Source organism: Phocoena phocoena, chromosome 2 (genome assembly GCF_963924675.1).
Source record: "Phocoena phocoena chromosome 2, mPhoPho1.1, whole genome shotgun sequence".
Lineage (NCBI taxonomy): Eukaryota > Metazoa > Chordata > Mammalia > Artiodactyla > Phocoenidae > Phocoena > Phocoena phocoena.
Genome location: NC_089220.1, coordinates 169,515,562 through 169,538,632, shown reverse-complemented (window position 1 = coordinate 169,538,632; position 23,071 = coordinate 169,515,562). Strand labels below are relative to the sequence as shown.

General features: G+C 47.0%; 1 protein-coding gene across 1 annotated transcript in view; it reads left to right on the top strand.

Moving 5' to 3' along the window:
- Positions 1-9,523, top strand: part of FRMD4A (FERM domain containing 4A) — a 338,674-nt gene extending 329,151 nt beyond the window's left edge. Inside the window, exon 23 of the mRNA XM_065870946.1 lies at positions 8,186-9,523. Coding sequence (XP_065727018.1) covers positions 8,186-8,288 — 103 coding nt within the window. The 3' untranslated portion in view covers positions 8,289-9,523. The remainder of the gene's footprint in view (positions 1-8,185) is intronic.
- Positions 9,524-23,071: the final 13,548 nt, after the last annotated feature.

Here is a 23,071-nt window from a genome sequence, read left to right as displayed (position 1 = left end):
AGCAGATTCTGGAATCTTCAAGAGGTAAGGAGAGACTCCTGGTCGTGGCCTCATTTGTATCAGCTCCTGGCCGGCGGAGCAGGGCTGCACCAAAGGAAGCAGATTTTGAACCACTGAATGCTTCCCGGTAATTCCTGTTTCCACCTGTGGCTCGGGCCCCAAAAGGTGACAGCCGTGGAGGCCTGTACACCTGAAGGGTCTGTGGACAGCACAGGTGGTTTTATCCTCTTTCCCTTGCCTCGCGTCCCTTTCTTTGTACAGAGCCTGGATGCAGGGTTCCCCGGGGTGTTAACCAGAGACAAGGAAGTAGATCCCCAGGGTTAGGGAGTGGGACACGACAGAAAGGTGGGCTGGCCGTTTGGTCCAGAGAAACGGAGGCATTGGAAATCAGGGAGCAGTCTGTGATGGACAGAACAGTGCAATCACTGGCATCGTGATAATTCAAAGTCTTTGAGGTTAGATTTACCCCCCTTTGCAATGGCCTTAGATAGATATGTGAACAGTGGCATTACCTTTCCAAGCCAGAGCAAAGCAAAAAGGATGGACAGCAAGAATCATAAACACCTTCACAGTGTGAGACTAGGAAGAGGATGGTCAGAGAGGGAAGGAAGAATGGAAAGACAGACAGACACGCTGTTGATCTGACATCTCGGGAGGAAGCAGTCAGTCTGTCTATCTCGATGGTGGCTACGTCTCTTGCTCGTTGGTTTGACTGATTTGAGAGCTCCAGCTTTTCTGCACGGGACCGGAAGGCAGGTGGAGCCTTCGTCAGTTGTGAAACACGTACCCACGGTTTGGCCCCTTGTGATGTGGCAGCCATGTGGTGGTCAAGAGTTCTTGGTAGGTTCCTTGCCGTGAATCTCACTTTTGCAAAAGCGTCAGAGTAAAACAATAACTGTCTGTAAATGACAAAAGAACTTAAAGATGCCCAGTGCTAAAGATCTGATGAGAGTTCATTATAATGGAATTGACAAGGAAATTTGGTTATTTCTGTGATTGACAGACAATATTTTAAGATAACCAGAATTATGACCGATACCATTATACCAAGGCATATCAGAGCTCTAGGAATTTCACACAATTTCTAGAACACTTAATTATATTAATAATTATTAAAATACTAACAACCCAAGAAGATTTATCACCACTTAGTTGGCAACGCTTTCCGTGTAACTGAACAATAAACCTAGGCAGCGTAACACCTCTCAGAAGGTAAGCGACAAAGCCTCTGAAATCTGATTTAGAACATGGGGGCACAAATGTACCACGGTTTACAAGGCATTTGTGTCAGACTGGACAAGGAGAGTTATGATCGGAGAAAGGTAAAAATAAGGCACTGAGAGACCGGGCTGCAAAAGTTTAACACTGTAGCTGACATCGAAGGGACTTCAGCTGTTGCCTAAGGTGGCACCAAGGATGATTGATAGAAGAAAAATCAGGTTACAGGAAGGACCAGGGAGTCTCCAGCCTTCCAGACAGATCGGAGTTTTAAATGACAAATACAGAGTCTGAAAGGTTACCTCCCTTGGCAATCGTCTGGAAGACACGGGCAACCCGGAGAGAAAACAGATAAGTGGAGGAGTCTGGTTAACTTCCCCTATCATGATTTCCACAGTAAAGAGAACAGTGGCGGAAATCAAGTTAAGTTACACAGGCCTGGCCCGTTGTCTTGGGATAGCTGTCTGTCTATGTCCGAGGTCGTCTGCTTCTGGTGCCGGGAGATCTTAAGTGTGAGATCACCGGTGGCTTTGCTGGTTCATTCTGGTCCTGTTACTCCTTTCAGGTGGGCCGGATGCCTTCGAATTTAGCTGTGCAGGAACTGGCGAGCAGTACCAGAAAAGATCCTTTCCGAGGAGGGAAGCAGGAATCCTTTAGTTGGGGTTTCCAGCAGACGTATTCTCCAGGAAGTAGGTCATGAGGGGTGTCAGTGTCAGGCTGTAATAAGCTTTTTAACCTGTAGGAGGAATAGAGAATAGATGACTAGCCATTTTTTTAATAGGTCCTGTTGGGCAATTTGAGGGTCACAGTATGGAGACTGAAGCAGATGCATGGGTCTGCCAGGTACTGTTTCCTCGGGAGTGAGCTTAGGTTTTTCAAAAGGCAAGGACCTTAGGTGCAAAAGGACCGGTGACAGCACCTTGGTCAAAGTCTCAGGAAATTTTCCTAATTGGGTTTTAATGATGTCATTAGTCTTTTCTCCGAGTCCTAAGAAGGACTCTCCAGGGTTCTCGGATTACCTGGCCAGTAAAATGAGTTCCTCAGTCACTGTGCAGAAATGACGAGGGCGCCCCATATAGGGATGACGTTTTGAGGGCGCCCCACGTAGGGATGACGTTTTGAAGTAATTTCTTTGCTACAAAAGAGGCAGTTGCTTATCAACAGGAAAAAGCTTCTACCCAGTGAGAAATTTGTTCATGTGTTCTTAACAATTCTGTTTAGATTAGTCATGAAAATTTCTCGAGGCATTCAACAGCTAGCCAACATCTTAAGTTCTCTTCCTTGGTGACAAATTTTGTAACAGATTAACGTGAACTTATTTGACTAATAAACCCAGGTAGAATAAAAGTTGTACATATGCATTATATTTAACATACCTACTTTAATTTAATTAAACCAGCAAACTTAAGTTAGCTTTTGTTTACTAAAGATTTTTCCTAGATCATGCAAACTTGAAAAACATTTGGGTTAAGTTTCTGTATTTCAGAGTTTTAGAATACTTAATTTGATAATCGCTTATTTTGCTTTAAGCCAATTCAATATGCTCTTTTGCAAATTAATTTTGGCAATACCACTCAGGTAGAAAAACATTACATACCATGTACACAGATAAACATACAGACAGATGCAGAGATCGTAAAGCTTTTGTTTTAAAATTTTACCTATGAGACAGGTACAATAATGCAAAACTTACTAGTTTATAGAAGAACACTTTTATCCAAATCCTGTTTCTGGAAGTTGGAGTAAGGCAGGGTTACCTGCTCAGATGGCTAACGCTTTTCATTACTATTTGTGGAGAAGACACTTAAGGTTTTTCATTCACCTAAGCTCCAAATAGCCTTCCCCACCTTTTTTTCCTTCTGGTGAGAATTACCTGCCTGAAGTTTGTGTTTCTGAGAGCTGGCCTAGGTAAGAATTCTCGGAGACCAGGTAGAACACGCACAACTCAAAGGCACAGGGAAAAAAATGGAACTTCGTCCAGGAAGGACTTTTCTTTCTTAAATCCAGGTATTTTACAATGTCTGCAAGCCTGTTGAGATGAAGAAGGGATGTCTGGGGATTGACAGAAAGGACAGGTGAGCTTTGAACTGCCTCTAGAGCTGCATCTCTGTGCTTGTAAAGACTAGGTCTGTAAGACAAGGACAGTCGGGGAATTGGGTTGCAACGTGAATGACATCGTAGCCCATCCAACTACATTATCTTCTATTTGCTTCTTTAGATCAGAGAGAAGATCTTCAACTAAGATGGAATTCAAGAGATTCCTACGCTCTAGATTTAGAGCTCTGTCTTTGGAATGTTTTTCTTTCCCTCTGGGTACATAGCTTCATTTTGACTTAGGGGACAAAGCCTTTAAAAAGTTCCTAACGGGCTCTGTATATCAGCGTCCAGCAGTTTGGCCAACTTCTGACCATAGAGCTACTTAAACAATCCTTTTAAATATCTTGTCAGGGGGACAAACAGTAAATATTCCTGGCCATATTGGAAGACCCCATGGATGCAAGAGGCATTCCCAATGAGGGTGCAAAGGACACCACTCTCCCAAGCTCCAGAGCCACCCCCAAAGATAACCAAAAGAAGGAAAGACTTAGTTCCCCTGAGGGCTGGCACTCATCGATAGGACCTCAGCCACCAATATAAGGTGCAACTTACATTTCTGTTATATCTGCCCCACCTGACGGTCGCCAAGCCAAGTTCTCAGGACACAAAACGAGACAAACAAGAAGGCAACAGCTGTCCCTGGGAGAGAAAAGATCAACCAATGGGTCTGGATTTGGAAAGGAAGGGACATGAACGTTTTACCTTTCTCTCTCAACTGGGCACTGCAAACAGAGATTCAGGAGAGCTGACTCTGGTCAGAATTCTCACCCCTTCCAGCTTCTGCCAGATTTACCAGGATCCCATCTGCAGGCTCTGGAACAACTGGGGTTTAGAGAGTATAGCCACTAATCTACCAGAATTTGGCAAGGTTTTCCATTAATTTTAGTTTCCCCTTGGCTGTTGAAGAGAATAACTGGTAGCAGTTACGGGAGAATCCATGGAGTCCCATCAACCCTGGGAGAGCCCAAATGGGGGTCCTTCTTTGAGGGTAGATATGGGAGTGTTCGTAAGGCCACCAACTTGAGGGCTTTTGTTTACAGTCACGCAGTCTCTTCAAAGTGGGGAGACAGTGCAGACGGAGGAGAGTATGAGGCAAGGTGGAGAGAGGGGAGAGTAGGAGTTAACATCAGTCTTACAGTCTTTTATTTTGGGTATCTCTTGTATCTTTGTTTCATCATCGTTTTGCAATGAATCTTTCAGTGAAGCTATTTGGGAAGTTTGAAGGCTTCTGGAGGCTTCCTCACGCCAATTAAAATAGGTATCCCATCCCACTTGTTTGATTTGGGAGCCCTTGCTTTCAGGTGCACTTCTGAAGTGAACAGTCTTGGCTAACTGGAACATTCCTCACGGTGACCATTGCCATTTTAGTTTGTCTTCAGTAAGATTGGTCCATGTGCATGCAGACAGACCAAAAATTTTTTTAACACAAAACTGCTGTGGGTGGTTCCTAAGGCCAGGGTGGGGGGCACCCTTAAAGCATTTAGATGACTGAGATCCCATTTGCAGACTTTTTCCTAGAATGAAGAAAATATTCTCTAAGGCGTGAGCTTAGGGCTGGGACTTGGGTTTTGTCTGATAGTTTACCTTTCACAGGATACTTCTTTGTCCTGGTGGACGGCCTTTGCCCATGACCAGGGGTCTCATTACATGCAATTTTCCTGCAGGTGGCCAGTGACCTATTGTGAACCTTGCTTGGCTGTGACCACCCTATCCTTACCCGGGAGCCTTGTGCTTTGGAAACAGTTGTCTCTCGTTAGGTGTTTGACCCATGCCCTCCAATTTTTGTTTTAGTTTTGCTCTCAGGAAAACTACACGTTTGGATGTGAACCAAGTGCATTCTAATTCAGAAACCAAAAGGGTACTCACCAGAAGGACAATCTGTCCTTGCCTAAGTCCTGAATCAAGTCGGACAGACCAACCACAAGGAGGGAGCCTGAAGTCAGAAGTCTCCTTCGGATCCCATGGCTGCCACCACTGTTCAAAGAACAAGTTCAAGTTTAAAGATCCTGTTGGCTTCATTCATCAAGTTGCAACCCAGTTCCTTATGGAATTAGAAACTATCCTTGTCTTACAAACCTAGTCCTTACAAGAACAGAAATGCAGCTCTAGAAGCAATTCAAAGCCTACCTATCCTTTTTTTTAATCAATCCCCAAACATCCCTTCTTCACCTCAAAAGGTTTGCAGACATTGTAAAAGACTGGATTTAGGAAAGTAAAGTCCTTCTTGGAGGAACTCCCATTCTTTTCCTGTGCTTTTGAGTTGTGAATATTCCACCTGGTCTCCTCCAGGAACTCTTACCTAGGCCAGCTCTTAGAAACGCAAACTTCGGAGAGATAATTCTTACCAGAAGAAAAAAAGAAAAGCAAGGCTCTTTGGAGCTTAGGGGAATGAAAAACCTTAAGTGTCTTCTCCACACTGAGCACGTAACCTTCATTGAGTCCAGCTTCCAGAAACAGGATTTGGATTCTACTGTTCTTTTACAAACTAGCGGGTTCTGCATGGCCGCACCGGCCTCGTGGCTGCGGGCAGCACGGAGCTTGCGTGCTCTCTCCATCTCTGCCTCTACTTCCTGTTCCTGGCGGTCACATCCTCGGGAGGAAGTGGACAGCCCTGTAGTGTGAAAGCTGCTTGGCCCTGCTCGGGCATTTGCCCATCTCTGACCAGTGACGGGTTAGAGGACTCTCACTGGCCCCCCCCCCCGGGCCACTTGGCCACCCTCAGTGAGGGTAGGGCAGACACCCTGGTGGAAGGCACCACCGGGACGACGCAGAGTTAGGGAGGGACTGTCCCCCAATGAACAGCGTATGCCCACCGTGGGGTCCAACCACCTTTTGCCACGAAAAGTCTCACACTCCCTCAGGCACGATGGCACAGGTCGGTTTTATCAGGGTGGAGAGAGTTTGCAGGGTGGGTAGGATGGAATCAGCTACTTACCACCGGAGGGCAGTGATAGACGGGCAGGGCCAGTTCCGGAATTAGGGCCTTGATGTTACTTTGCTTCTGAAGCCACCTTGAAGTGTATTAACCCCAGTATATATTCCAGGGGTTCCAGGCACAGGACTCTCTTTAAAGGCCACGGTATGCTCACAGAGGCCTTGGGTTTTCCAGCGTTGATGGGTTTTTTAAAAGCCAGATGAGAAACCTTCACGAAATCCAGAATGCCTTCATCCACTTATTCCTAGACAAATCAGCGAATCAAACAGAAAAACGGCGATGATGGCTTATTCTCGGTCATAAACTGGTTCACGAGGTGGTCCTAAAGATGCTCTTGAAAGCTGCTTTCCTTTGAGTCTCTTCCTGCCACCCGTCCCCAGCCATAACGGTAGCGCAGGGCATGGGGAGATCAGCGGCAGGGGAGGAAATCATCTTGACATTTATGGAAAGTCCTGATGCTGTTTCCAAATAGGTATTTCTACCCCCAAAACGACATGTGCTCTGGGGAGGTCAAACTTGAAAACCCAGCTTGAACAAACCCACACCTACTAACTTAGAGGCACAGACCCGTGTCCCTCACAGGAATGCTATTCCAAAAACTGAAGGCTGTGGTTGAAGGCCTATAGGTTTCATCCCTTTAGGAATCAGCACAAATGAACACTCAGAAGTTACTAGGAGTAGAAGCTCAAAACAAAGGAAGAGCACAGGCGGTGATCCAGGCCCCTCTGCAGCTGTTCCTGCACAGGGCCCAGAGGTCAGCCGTGCCCACGTCAGGGGCTGCGTGCGAGGAAGGTAGGACCCCATCTCCTCAGGCCGCATGGCTGATTAACCAGCGTCTGGGCACCTCCTGGGCAAACTCCAGCCCATTCCTAGATTCAGTGAGATAAAGTGTGATCTTTAGCCCTGAAAGAGCTAGTTTAGGATCAGTGGGGAGGGGCCGTTTTCCCTAATAATGATGCCTAGCAATGATCATGGGCATCAGCATATCCACGTGATTGCTTCTTGATATGTAAAGACCACAGCTGACCCTTGAACAACACAGATTGGAGCGGCACAGGTCCACTTATACTCAGGTTTTTCCCAACAAATACAGTCGGCTGGCCCTCCGATCCACTGATGGGAACCCACCGATACGAAGGGCCAACTGTACTGCACCAGTTTGTATCAGGGACTTGATCATCCTCGGACTTTGGTATCCAGGGGGGGCTCTTGGACCCAATTCCCTGCAGATACCAAGGGACGACTGTGCCCAACCTGCGTCGTGACGCACAGCTACAAGTCTGTTTTTTACAAAGTCTTTTCTATACACTTTTCTATATATTTTCAATACGTTTTTTGATAATCACACAACAATACATGTTATTTCAAATAAACAGCAGTAAGACTCCATTCAAAATATCACCTCAGTTTCCCTACAGGGAAACCTGCCATTTCGCATGTGCTTCCAGGACAGAATAAAAATCTGGTGGACGCGAGTTACACCTGGGATCTCAGGGAGGACAAAGGAAGCAAGTGTTCTGAGAAAAAAAAGAATCCTGAGGACTCCAGCCGGAGGGGTTCTGGGCCTCGGCTGCATGGGAGAGTCACGTGGGGGGATCCGAAAGCTCCGGCCACTCAAGCACAGCCCAGACCAATTAAACCTGCAGCTCCACGGTGGGTGTTTTGGGGGTTCCCGGGCGAGTCCCACATGCAGCCGAGCCTGAGGACCACTGCATTAAGTGTTAGCTCCGTTTCCCTCCACACACGTGCAAGGCTCAGGTCCCCTGGGTGTGAATGTTCTGCAGTCTGCGCGCGCCTGCTGTGCGCTCAGCACTGTCGCAGGCCTGGTTCCTTATGAACGGGGAAGACGGCCCCTATGGACACGTACTTCTGAACGCAGACTGCCAAGTGACATTCCCCCCTAACTGTCTCCTCTCGCCCTTGGATTCCCTGCAGGAGCTACAATGATAGCTGTTTCCTGGATCCCTCCCTCTATCCAGAACTAGCTGATGTCCAGTGGTACGGGCAAGAAAAAGCCAAGCCCGGGACCCTCGTGTGAGCCAGCCGGCCTCAATCTGGCCGCCTCGACGCCATTCTGAGATCACCTCACTGCCTCTCATTTGCCTTACCCAGACGCAGTGTCACCTGCACCAGCTTCGGCCCTCAGCACTTTTCTTCTCCTGTCTCCGCGTCCCCCTCACCCTCCAAAAACCTGACTGGGGAGACATTCTGGAAGGTTCCGGTCCCACTGTGTGTCCCCTGGCTCCCTTGCCCAGAGAGCCAGGCACCAATCCTCAATGGCACCTTGGTGGCTCCCCACTGCCGTGACAGCCCCCTGGCCAGGAACCATCAGGGAAGCTGGCTGGCCTGGACTCCTGTGGACTAGTGGCATTGGTGGAAACCAGGAAAGGGGACTTAAGTACAGGGTGATCCAGAAAGACTGTGAAAGCTGGGGCCCACCTGGAGGCCCCCCAAGCACTCGGTGAAGACGATGCCCCGTGGGAATATTCAGCAGACAGCTGAAGTACTTCCTGGGAGGGGTGACTGTTGCGGGAGCAGGAAGAACAGAAACAGAAGCTGGACACGTCAGAGATGCATCCACGGATCACAGTCAGTTATGCTGCCAAAGATTTTAAAAAATTAAAAACTAAAAACACACAAAAAATTAAGAGGGGCCAAGAGGAAGACGTTCTTTCTGCAATGAAATCTCTTTTAAATCCTCAACTGCTACCGCATTCCACACGTGAAAGTCAGCCATCTGTAACGTGTGCCCCTCACCCCTCTCCCTTAACATTCCACCTCCCTCTCCATCGAGAGCCTGAAAACTGACCCAATGTGATGGTCACATCGGGGGACCCCTGGCTGGCATTGCTGACTTGGATCTCCATGAGTCTGGACCCCCAGGAGAACAGACCCACGGGGAGTAGCGGAGTGTCCGCGTAGCCCCAGCCTGCATGGGGGGTTCAGCCCAAGACACAAAGCTGCTTTCCTTTGGGGATTTGTAGGAAACGTAAGGTGATGGTTGCCAAAAGTGGTTCTCTCTCATTAAAACAACCAGTAAAAGTGTATCCTGTTTTTTTCTCACAAGGTGTTTCATTTGATTTTTTATGGGAAGCCAAGGGAAAAAGCACATTGCGATCCATTCAGGCGTTTAACTGTCGTAGCCCATTTTCTGTTTGTTAGCACTTGTGTGACAAAGAGTTCAGATCCGATGGCACCCGGTTACCAACGTGTCACTTCTTGCAAGAACCCAGCTATGCCCTTAGGTAGGAAGACTGTACTCACATGTCTACTAGCTGGCAGTAGAAAAAATATATCAGCTCCCAGAGGGCCCATATGCCTACGACATCATCGGCTACCTCGATGTGTCCCGATGGTCTGCAGGTACCAAAAAAGGAAGAGAGAAGAAAGGTGTGTGGGGGCTGCACGTTTACATGTGTTTTGAGCTACATGCTTAACACACAACTGGAAAGCCATCAATCTTCAAAGGCCTCAAAAATACTTTTATAATACTAACAAGTGCACACTCGTAGTTGGGTTATTTCAAATGGCACAAACACGGTCTCCACAGAGGTGGGATGCTGTGCTTATTGGCGCAAGTGGCGGGGCGGGGGGAAATTTCTTTTCTCACTTGTAATGACTTCCTACTGGAAAGGCAGTGGACAGCCAGAGACAGGAGCTGGGGTGGGGTAGATTTGTGGGCAAGCAGAGTTGAAGTTAGCTTTAGCGTAACAAGAAAAAGCTTTGTTTTTTATGTATATGTAATCCAAGAATAGACAATAGACTCTACCAGACCCGGAGGGTAAGAACGGACACTTACCATTGGTTAAAATGAAATATCAGTAAATACCCACGGTGCTCCCCCTGCTGCAGCTTGAAGAGCACTGTGGGGTTCCTCTGGGGGCTCACAGCAGGCTGGGGCCAGGCTGGACGGTTCAGGGCTCTGTGCACGGCTGGGTTGGTGATACCAGCTTGCGGAAGGGATTAATAGTCACAGATCGCTTTAGGGGTAAACCCTGCAGGGTAAATAAAATTGGTTATGATGATATTAAACGATTCTGGGGATTGACACGGGGAGGGGTGTTGCTCTTATTTTGATGGTCAGAGCTACAGACAGCAGGTTTTTCTTTCCCCATTCGGGAACGTTCTGTATTGGGCCAGATTCTTTCTCCCAAAGGAAGATGCGTGAATAATCAAACTGAACCCTGTCCCAGAGGAAAAGTCGAAAGGGAAATGGATGAGGTGACAAGGTTACATACCGCGGATGACACAACAGGGACAGTGGCTTGAAATCAAGTCGGAAGTCAGTCGGATAAATTTTTAGCCCAGTTGGGTTACAAAGACTGAGAGACGAAAATTCTTTCTAAACACTTGGGTGTGGGATTCGGGGGGCAGGAAGGAAAGGAGGCAGGATAGAGGGGCAGAATTACAGTTCCGGCAAACAGTGTGATGGTCTGGTAGTAAAGACGGAGATTGAGTAAAACAGGTTTTACTGTTGAGCTGCGTTCAGTTCCTACAGGATGTACATAAAAGTGCTGGTCCTTTGAGACTGACGTGGTTAATGATCAGTGTGGTGGGAAATGATATAGTTACTGTACACAAGCACTGGCAAGCTCTTTATATACCCCTATTTCTTTAAAGCAAATTAAGATGAAATATGAAACCCCTGGTCTGATATAAAGCCCCTGTTGGAGTCTTTGGATACGTATAACAAACTGCCTGTTTAGCCAGAAGGCTGGTGAAAACACCTACGTCAGACTTTGTTGTGAGACAGGTGGGTTTTTTTAATTTGATCGTATGCAGGTGAGTGTTGAAACCGTTCAAATTCCAAGTTGTTTTCATTCGGTATTAGTTTAGTTCTACATATAGCAAACCCCATCCAGGTGCTATCAGATGACCAGTTACTGCTTAATTAACTAGGTGTAAAGTTTTACATATACATTAATGTCAATAGTTTATTACAAGTCGTGTAAAATGGACTCTAGTTTAATAATGGGGAAGAAAGGATTAGGTTGCTCCTGAAACTGATTTGTAGAGCATGTAAAATGACTTTACTGGATTCTGTTCAACTGTAATCAATGACAAAGATGTATGTTGTAGACAAAGTTGCAGAATTAAAAAGAAATCTGCTTTTAATTTATTCTTTTTGTATTAAGAATTTGTATAGTACCTTTACATTTTGCAAAACAGTGTGTCAACACTTATTAAAGCATTTTCAAAATGAAAAGATCTCAGTTGCCTCTTGGACATTCTGTTTGTTTCTAAGTGATAAACACGCATGCTCCAGGGATCTGTCATTCAGTTGCCTGTGCCCCATCCGGCTCCCTTTTTAAAGTCAGTCTATATAGATGATATTCTCAGTGGCTTACTCCATGATGTAGACAAGCCTGGTTTGTTTAGTAGAGGCTAATTCCCTCTTATTCTAGTTTCCTTTTTTAATTACACGAAGATAACATATTCTTAGTTACGTATTTCTCCTACTACAAAAAGGATTTGAGATGAGAGGTCAGCCCTTGTTAGGATGCTATTTTAGTATCTGTATCACTGCTCATGACAAATAGTTACCTGTGTGCAGTATGTGCTAGGCTGGGTACTGTTCCCCCAGAACCGTGCCACGTGGAAGAAACACCGAGGGCATCTGGGCTCTGGAGGTCGTTGTCCTTAGTCTCTGTCCCCTGTGGTCCCTGGTTCTGTGTAGGACAAAAAGGGCCAACTGTGGAGACAGGCAGGAAGCTCAGGCTCTTTACTACCACTGCTCTTTACTACCACAGCTCAAAATCCTATCACCCACCCTCTAAATCCTATCACCAAAGCAACAGCCCGCTGGGCCTGCAGGTACAAAAAGCCCACACTGATGGGCAAATCGGGGACTGGCTTACTTTAGTGGAGCTTTTGCTGCAACTACATCCCTGGCCCCCTAACCCACACTGCATCTCTTCACTAACATGAAACTAGAAATCTGGCAGCCAAGAGCATCCCGGGATGGAAAGCCTTGCTGAAGCATTTGCCACTGGTGTGGGTTAACCCCTGCCAAAAATGGAAACAAGCCATTGAGAACCTGAAGCACATCTGGAAGCAGGCCCATCAGGACAGCATCTTATACTTCCTAAGCCTGTCCTTGGCAAAACAGCGAAGGCCTCTGTACCGAGGTGATCAACACTGATTGCAAACAAATAGGATCTTCTGTTAAGCCTCTTCCATGTAAATATGTCGCCGCTCGGGAAAGAAATCTATCTCCTATTAAGCTCTATCACGTGAAAGCAGCTGGCCCACAGGACGCTGGGACATTCCCGTTTCTTTCCCACTCCTTCCTACCTTTCACCACCCATACACACACACACACACACACACACACACACACACACGCACACTCCCCTTACACTGTGTCAACAAGGCAATTCCAAACAATCATTATTTTGGTTATCAGAGAACACAGTAAATACCCGATTGCCATAGAAAGCACTAGAAATGGCCAGGCCTCTCCTTCCTTACTCCCAGAATACCAGTTCAAAAAGGCTCAGACACGAAATTCTCTCTAAAAAGAGGAATATCAGAGAACCCCTGATGTGGGCTAGCAAGCAGGCAGGGGCCCACTGTTGAAGCCAGTCATTCACTCCATATTGTGTGATGGGTCCAGGTCCTCAAAACCTTACATTCTCGTGGACTAAACAAACAGGCACACGACCACGACATAAGGGGAAATGAGGTCACCAGCATTAAACAGATAGAAGGAAGAGAGTAAAATGAGCCCCATGGATAAGCGGTCAGCAAGTGTGTAAATGGGATCTCTCACTCATCTCTCATTCAAGAAGCTGCCTGGTCAAAGAGATGGCAGAGAAAAGGTGAAAGGACGTGCAGAGGTATAACCTCTCTGCCTTGCACAAAATCACACCCCCAGTATAGTCAGTACCTGTTCAGGTAACAGCTGAAGGACCTGGGCTGCAATTCAGGAGTATAAACAGTGAGCAGGTTAGCCGATAGGGCCCGTGTGTGTGCAATTACACCGAGATTTGTTTTAAATCAGAAAACCCCATTTTTCTGTCCATACATTTTTATCCCCACAGAAGAGTAGGTTCCTTTTGTTTTTCACTCATTCATCCATTTTCTATCAGACCCCCTCCAATCATGCTTCCATTCCTCCCACTCTACCAAAACCACTCGTCAAGGATGCCTCCCCACAAGGCCAAATCTGATGGTTAATCCTCCGTTCACGTGCGATGTGACTTACCAGTAGCAACGGGCACAGCTGGTCCCTGTCGCATCCTCCATGGAAACACGCTTGCCACTGGAATCCAGGACAGCGTGTCCTCCAGCTTTTCCTCCTTATCAGTCAGGGCTCCTCCCGCCAATCTCCTTGAGGGTTTTCTTCATCTGCCCGAGGTCTGGGTGCCAGAGTGCCCCAGAGCTCAGTTCAAGGCCTCCTCTTGACCATCCACAGTCACTTCCTGTAGCTCTCATCTTGTCCATGGTTTTAAGTGTCTTATGCTGAGGACACCTGTGTTTCTCCCTGTACCCTGACCTCAGCTCTAAAACTGGTACAATCCCCCAGCCCACTCAACAGCTCCACATGGATGTCTAATGTGCTAACACAACCAGACTGAATCTCTGACGTTCCCTCCAAACCTGCTCCATTAATGACCTTCCTCAGCTGAGTTAGAGGCAACTCCAGTCTTCCAGGGCTCAGGCCAAAACCCTCGGAATCAACCATGATGACTTTCTTTCTCATCTCATGGTCAACCACATGTGAAATCCCTGCCCTTAGAAGATATATATTCTCCTGGGAGTAGAAGGAGGGAGAAAATGAAAGCAAATTACATGGCACATTAGAAGATGTGTCATGAGGACAGTATTGGGTAAGCAAGGTCGGTCAGCAGAACAGCTAGCCCATGACAGGAGGAGCAACCCCTTCTCCTCCAAGTAAGGTAAGAACAGGTGGTGAGTGTGGGAAACAGACCTGAAGCTTTGCCTCCATACTCAACCTGGTGTGAGAAAAGACAGGTGAGGCCATCCTCCAGGTGAGACAGGAAAGGAGGGCAGGGTCGGGCTGGAGCAGAGTCACAGGTCAGAACAGCCCCGAGAGGAGAGGAGGTGGAGAACGCCCTCCAGGCATCACTTGGGGCCCAGGTGACACCCGACGCTTGGCGTGTGAACTCCCTCCAGTGGCACCTGCTAGTGGGCGCGGGAGGGCACAGATGGAACGTGCCAGGCCCAGGCTGTGTAGTGCAGTGTGGCCGGAGGGCAACAGGGCAGGAGAGTAGACGGTCCTGGTGATTAAGTGAAGTGGTGACAATGGGATCTAGATGGACTACACAGCAAAGCAAAGCCAAGAAGGTGACGATGAAGTAGCAGAGAGCAGAAGACTGAGTGGACAGAAAGTCTTGAAGAGACTGAGGAAGAGCAGAGTGGGAATGAAGGAGAGAGGGCACGAGGACAGGACTGCACGACTGAACAAGAGGTGAGATACCTGTTTCTCCATCGTCTTAGTTCTCCACGCTTGGGGTGAATCCCAGGATCTAGGAGCAAAGGCCACACGAGCCAGTGGGAAGCCAATCTGAGCTGGGGGTGCCGGGAGAGGACCCGGCCTCATTCCCCCTCACGCAGGAACTGCAAATCCGGCTGCCTGTTCCATCAGGAGGCCAAGACCATGCCAGTTATTTTAACAGAAAGGGTTGAATATCAAGGGTTGTTAACAGGATACTGAAGAGGTGACAGAGATGATAACCAAGGGAAGCAGCCAGCACCCTTAGGGATGGGGAACAGAGAAGGGACTTTGAAAACCTAGAAGCTGAAGGAGGCACCCCGCAGAGCTGGGAGTCAAACCTCTGAGGCATGGACACCGCGCAGCTGGTACCCGTGCCTCGGGACTTGGCAGGACCTCACGGAGCCGGAATACAAATGTCTGAAAGGGGCACCAGGCTAACGGCGCTGCAATTTTCGAGGCAAAGCTGGTTCTATGAAAGTGTGGCAATCCTGCAGGCCAGGACCACCTCCTCCAAGAATGAACTGACACTGCTGGGCTGCGACCCGCAGCTGGGCCACCACCGTCAGGGACAGGAAGCAAGAATCGAGGAACAGGCCCCTTCTTCCCTCCTCGGGGTTCCCATCTCCCATGTGCCCCACCATCGGTAGAACCCAACAGAAAGCCAGTCAGCAAAGGAGAAATGTGGTTTGCAGGGTCTCATCCCAAAGCAGGGTACGGCAGGTGCCACGGGAGAGGCAAACACAATTTTTTATAATTTTGCAAAAAACACATGTACCCTTTCAGCCCACGTTAGCATAATGTGTTACTGTTCTAGAAGGGACCATGGTAATAACAGGTCGAAGCATATCAAGATACTTTCCCCCGGGACTTCCCTGGTGGCGCAGTGGTTAAGAATCCACCTGCCGATGCAGGGAACACGGGTTCCAGCCCTGGTCCAGGAAGATCCCACATGCCGCGGAGCAACTAAGCCCACGAGCCACAACTACTGAGCCCACGTGCACAACTACTGAAGCCCATGTGCCTAGAACCCGTGCTCTGCAACGAAAAGACACCACAATGAGAAAAGCCCGCACACCACGAGTAGCCCCCGCTCGCCACAACTAGAGAAAGCCCGCGCGCAGCAACGAAGACCCAATGCAGCCAAAAATTAATTAATTTAAAAAAAAGATACTTTCCCCCCAAATGAAAGCACAATCGTGCATTTTCTCAAACACCTTTCACATCCGTAGAGGTATTCCTCTCAAAGTCATTTCTAAGGCTAATGGAGATTTGGCAGCAACACAAGAGAACAAGAGCTAGATGCCTCTGTCCACCGGAGTGACAAGAACGTCCACCACAGGCCAGACCTCTGTCTGCTCTGAAGCCTGGCTGTCTCTGAACGGCCTTTAGCGTCCGTTTGGTCCGTGGCTTTTCCGCGGCTGAAATGACCTGGTGCCGATATCCAGAGCTCATCCCCGTGAGCACTGTTACACCTACGTGTATCATACGTAGTAGGACGTGGACGTGGCAGAGTCAGGTCTTGCTCCCGTTGGGGCAGACGGGACCTCAGGGCACCGGGACACACTTGCTACACGCCTCAATGGTTCTGAAAGCTGACACATCTGAGTAACGTGTATATCGCTTAGGGACTGAATTCTGCAGAATATATGGAAACACAACTGCAGGAGCTTACCCAATACTGTCCTCACAGAACGTGAGGCCCAGAGGAAGGCAGCTGTGACGGTTAATTTTATGGGTCAACCTGACTGCGAGCCGGGTGCCCAGATGTCTGGTTAAACATTACTCTGGGTGTATCTGTGAGGGTGTTTGTGGAGGAGATGAACATCTGAATCAGTGGACTAAGTAAAAGATTGCTCTCCAGTGTGGATGGGCCTCATCCAATCTGTCGAGGGCCTGAACAGAACAAGAGGTGGGGTACGGGAGAAGCTGCTCTCTCTGCCTGACCGTGGAGCTGGAACGTTGGTCCTCTCCCTCCCTCAAAGTGGGACTTCCCATAGGCTCTCCTGGATCTCCAGCCTTTGGATTCAGACTGGAATTTACACCACTGGCTCTCCTGTTTGCAGACAGCAGATCATGGGACTTCTCAGCCTCCATAATCAAAGGAATCAATTCCATATATACAATTTCCTTGTAGGTCTGTTTCTCTGGAGAACCCTAATACAGTGGTTCAAGGTTTGAACAATGATGCCCACGATGCCATTAAAGAACTGACTCCACCATCTTTAGCATGGGCCTCCCACCATCAAGAATGCAGGATGGCTGCAAAGCACTGAAGCATCATGACCACTTTTTAGGAAAGAAGAGAGAAAGGGCAACATTTTTGTTAACTAAGTCTATACTTTTTTTTTTCCTTTTTTAGAAAAGCAACAGGTTTCCTGAAGTCCCACCCGAAAGGCTTCTATCCATATTTATTGGCAGAACCTGTCACAAAACCAACTCTAACTTTAAAGGGTCCCAGGACAGCAAGTAGCTTTTACTGTGCTCACTGCAGCTCTGCACAAAGTAGGGCTCTGTTGGCAAAGGAGAGGAGAATGAAAACGGGGTAAGCAGCTGGCAGTGTCCACACCATACGTATACGGCCCATAAACTTGCAGACCTAAAGAAGAAAAATACAAACCAAGTCTTAATGAAACAGCAATCTAATAAAACTATACAGTTTGACAAAAGTACAAAAACTCACACGACTTCCTCTTCTCTCAAATCCCACACTCAGGCATGCCACTATGAAAAGGTTATGTTATTTAAGATTCACATGATTTTTTATAAAATCTATCTGGCAAAGATAGCTGACAAAGGTTATGCCTGAGCTAGTTACAAGATTATTTCCCCTATGCATAGAAAACCCTGCATAAAGGCTAGCCACAGGGTGGGAGTATTTGTAATATATATATCTAACATAGGACTCATAGCCAGACTATATAAAGAACTATTGTATCTACGTACCACATCCTCTTTTTCCATTTGTCTGTCGATGGGCATTTAGGTTGCTTCCATGACCTGGCTATTGTAAATAGTGCTACAGTGAACACTGAGGTGCATGTGTCTTTTTTTTTTTTGCGGTACGCGGGCCTCTCACTGTTGTGGCCTCTCCCGTTGCGGAGCACAGGCTCCGGACGCACAGGCTCAGCGGCCATGGCTCATGGGCCCAGCCGCTCCGTGTCATGTGGGATCTTCCCGGACCGGGGCACGAACCCGTGTCCCCTGCATCGGCAGGCGGACTCTCAACCACTGCGCCACCAGGGAAGCCCGCATGTGTCTTTTTGAATTATGGTTTTCTCAGGGTATATGCCCAGGAGTGGGATTGCTGGGTCATATGGTAGTTCTATTTTTAGTTTCTTAAGGAACCTCCACACTATTCTCCATAGTGGCTGTATCAATTTACATTCCTACCAACAGTGCAAGAGGGTTCCCTTTTCCCCACACCCTCTCCAGCATTCATTGTTTGCAGATTTTCTGATGATTCCCATTCTAGCTGGTGTGAGGTGACATCTCACTGTGGTTTTGATTTGCATTTCTATAATGATTAGTGATGTTGAGCATCCTTTCATGTGTTTGTTGGCCACCTGTATATCTTCTTTGGAGAAATGTCTATTTAGGTCTTCTGCCCATTTTTTGCTTGGGTTGTTTTTTTGATATTGAGCTGCATGAGCTGCTTGTATATATTTTGGAGATTAATCCTTTGTCAGTTGCTTCGTTTGCAAATATTTTCTCCCACTCTGAGGGTTGTCTTTGCGTCTTGTTTACGGTTTCCTTTGCTGTGCAAAAGCTTTTAAGTTTCATTAGGCCCCATTTGTTTACTTTTGTTTTTATTTCCATTACTCTAGGAGGTGGATCAAAAAAGATCTTGCTGTGATTTATGTCAACGAGTGTTCTTCCTATGTTTTCCTCTAGGAGTTTTATAGTGTCCAGTCTAATACATTTTGAGTTTATTTTTGTGCCTGGTGTTAGGGAATGTTCTAATTTCATTCTTTTACATGTAGCTGTCCAGTTTTCCCAACACCACTTACTGAAGAGACTGTCTTTTCTCCATTGTATATTCTTGCCTCCTTTGTCATAGATTCGTTGACCATAGGTGCGTGGGTTTATCTCTGGGCTTTCTACCCTGTTCCATTGATCTTTGTAGAGACGTGGATGGACCTAGAGACTGTCATACAGAGTGAAGTCAGACAGAGAAAAAAAAAATCATATATTAATGCATATATGTGGAACCTAGAAAAATGGTACAGATGAACCGGTTTGCAGGGCAGAAACTGAGACACAGATGTAGAGAACAAACGTATGGACACCAAGGGGGGAAAGTGGCAGGGCAGGCCGGGATGGTGGTGGTGGGATGAATTGGGAGATTGGGATTGACATGTATACACTAATATGTATAAAATAGATAATAAGAACCTGCTGTATAAAAAACAAATAAAATAAAATTCAAAAAGAAAACAGGAGCTCACCTGGTGGCGCAGTGGTTGAGAGTCCGCCTGCCGATGCAGGGGACATGGGTTCGTGCCCCGGTCCGGGAAGATCCCACATGCCGCGGAGCGGCTGGGCCTGTGAGCCATGGCCGCTGAGCCTGCGCGTCCGGAGCCTGTGCTCCGCAACGGGAGAGGCCACACAGTGAGAGGCCCGCGTACTGCAAATAAAAAAAAAAGAAAACAGAACAAGCCAACTAACTCATTCAGGGAATGACTACTAATGGGTACCAGGTTTCTCTTTGGGGTGATGAAAATGTCCTGATGAAAATCAGGACCATGGCTCTGACTAGAATGAGGTGCAAAGAGATTTCTGGGGCATTGATAACATTATCTTTCCTGACTTGGATGCTAGTTACTTTGGGAGATGTTCACTTTGAAAAAAGTTATGATATGGTACTCTTCTGATTTATGCACTTTTCTGTATATGTTACATTTCAATAAAAAAAATTACAATAAAGGAAATGTAATCTAGCCCTGAGTCTTGGGAAATAATCTTCAAAGGGCTAAACAAACCCTCAACGGGTAACTGATTAATAATAATACCTGACTCCTGCTATCTCTGCCCCAATCTTAACTCATGCTTTTAAACCACCTCTTACTTACTTTACAATATCTTATTTATTCTTGCTGTACACAATGTACAGCCAGCCCAAGGTTGTACCTATCTTTACTGCAAGGATTACATGAGGCTTGTCCTGGTGCTTCTTCTATGGACAAGTCTCCCCATTTGAAACCTAAGAATTATTACTTCAGAAGTATGTGACATTTGAAGTACTCGAGGTTTTATCATCTGCTGAATTTCACATTAACCTTGAGAGCTAAGTCTTCTCTCTCTCTTGGTATTAAAACAAAAAAAAAGAAGTAGAGTCCTGTTGCCCTGAATTTATCCACCAGGTCATTTCATTCCGTAACTCTGATAACTCCTTTTAATCCGTGGTTTTCAAACTGCTGGTCACAACATATTAATGAGCTGTGAGCCACTTTAGAGGGTCACAACCAGCATGTTTTTTTTTTTAAATAAGAAACACAACAGAAAAGAAAACATAAGAACGTACCGCACATGGTATGGTCGGTGCTTCTGTTACATATGCATATACGCAAGGAACACTGGGTCTCCACACACTTGTTATTGTTGTCTGTGAGTTGTGGTCAAAACATTTCAAAGCTACAACTTTAATCCTCCCACTTCACAGGATGGCAGAATCTCGAAACCAGGCTCCGACGACAACACTCATGGTTTATGTTGTCTCCTAAGCCTCAGGGGAAGGGCAGTTGGAGAGCAAAGGCAATTTGGTTTCGGCAAGTTGTAAAATCTGGGCGTGCAGAGGGCAAGGAGAGCCGTGTACGCCAGTGACTGGACTGTGGTGGCAGGAAGCTCGGTGACTGCATGTGTGATCACCAACGACGCTCAGAAAGCAGCTCAAACCTTCTCAGCTGCCCTCCGTGGTCAAAGTAATGTGTTCACCTTGAATGCTGTGAGAAGGCTGACAATTATTTCAAAGCTGGTGCTTAAGGACAGAGAGGAGAGACTAAACAAAAGGAAGTGGTCTAGTTAAACAGAGTAACCATTACCATCAACACAAGGATTCGTCTGGACAAGCTGCCTAAGAGTTTGTGGAAAAATAAGTAAATAACCAATGCTTTCATAATAAACTGTTTTGATAAATGTAAAAAACGTTTTTTCTAAACGAGCGTGGTTCCAGAAGCTTGAATGGGCTCGGCTCACACCACAGCTGCCGCCGCCCACACTGCATTTCCCCTAGTTGGTCCACACCACCAGAACTTATTTTTAAATTTCAGAAGATTTTAAGGTTACTGTTAACCATTCCAGGACTACTGCGTAGTTAAAACTCAGCCAATCCAACTGCAGAGTGTGTGATGAAAACCAGTTGCCGTGATGGAGTTCCCACAGCGACCCTCCGGGGACTGGAGCTGGCTCCTGACTCTCGACAGCTGGCAACTCTTACATACACCTGCCATGAGAAGGTGCTTTCAGTTCAAGCCTCCCAGTGTGACTCCATACCATGAATTTCTATGGGACAGACATTCTTCCAGGGGCTCCAGGGGCTCCACGCACAAGGGCGGGAGGAGGGAGGCATGACCCACCAAGTTACGCTGAGATATCTGCATAAAGGAAACGGCCGCAGCTCAACCCGAGCTCCCCTTTCACTGAATCTGCCCCACTTAGCTCTACTACCCTTCTAGGTCCAGAAGCACTAAAAGGGGTTATTGCAGGGTTGCAAAGGAGCCAGTGATAGGAATCCCCCAAGTTCAAAGCTACCAAACACTTTCTTTCATATAAAAAGACAATTGTTAAAAAAAAAAAAAAAAAAAGACAATTGTATTTCTACAGTATTTACTGGTGTCAAATCCCGGGACAATCTAAAGGGCTAGACTGGGTCAGGAGACCACCAGAAGGAAACACTTAACGTTAAGAAGTCGCACTGCTATCAACCCGATTTTCTATTCCTCCAAGTTCTTCCTGAGAGTCCAGAGTCGCAGCGCACCCTAAATGCTGCTGCTAGTGGCAGCTGCCTTCCTTGCTCTCGTCTCTCGGGACTCCTCCTCCTTCCTACAGGACCAGGACCATCCCTTCTCTCTCCCCGCTGTGTGTCAATTGTCTCTGGCCTCAGCCTTCTTTTCCTAGTTTTCCCCAAAGGCTAGAATCACAGCCATGACCCCCAGACTGCCGCAGCCCCGTGCTGCGGTGCTGAAAAATACTGCTCGGTCTTTGTAGCTGGCAAGAACACTCCTAAGAAAAGCAGTATTTACTTCTGACGGAAAACCAGTGTTTCACTAAATATGAATCCAGAAAGACACGACTCCTTTGGAAAGGAGTCTGAGCAGGTGGGAGATAGAAAGGGAAAAATATACTTAGTTCAGGATTGTGACTGATTTTAAAAGACAGGCCTTTATTGTTTTAGAAAGAGCTAAAAAATAGAAATATGCAGCATCCGGTGAACTAAAATTTTCATGATGTGGAGACTGCGAGAGGTCATTTTTTAACACACCCCCATGATATCTGCAATCCTCTGAAGATCTTTCACTTCAGGAAAACGGAAGACTTTTCCCCAAGATCTACGTCTTCCAACCTAAGCCCAGAATGACCGACATTCACAGCACTGCAGAATACAGCACAACTCTTTTTTCCAACCGTCTATCCACACTGATGAGTTTTAGAAGATACTGGGGTCACATGACGCAGTGTCTTCTTTGTGGTGGAAAATTAACTAACAGCAAATGGGAAGACAACACAAAATTAGCTGACTGGGAATTAAAAAAGAAGTGACCTGGGGGAGTGTTCGTTCAACAATATTTATAAACAAGTCCTATACAACAAGACTACATAAGAGAAGTCTAGACTGCTGTCATATCTTATGAACGTCTGTCTCTTATTTGCTCTAGTAAGCTCTCTTCGGTTGTAATTTAATAAGGAAAAAACGGTTTCTAAAGTAGGCAAGGAACCCTGATTCAATTTAGGACAGCAGGCCTCAGCCACCATCGCACACATGACCAGCGGACACGATCAGTCAGGCACAGCCACAGACCACACGAGTGGCCAGAACCGGCTTTCGAGGCTTCCCAAGAGGGGCCAGGAGAAGTGACTGTGAGCCCACCTGCACCCGCGCAGCTGACTCCAGCCCCACCACATTCTCGATCCTTCTAAACTCAGAACTGGCTCAAAGTGTGAGCAGCTATAGAGCCTGGACACAGTAAATGCTAAACAGATGCTCCTACGAGCACTGCCGACGCTGCTAGCACGCTGCTGCCACCACCACTGTTCTCGTCACGTGAGCCCACAATGACCCTGACGGCAGGTTGGGGAAAGCTACTTTGTCTTCACTCTAACAACAAGGACACAACTGCTATTTACTGAGCTCTTACTTGCCAGGC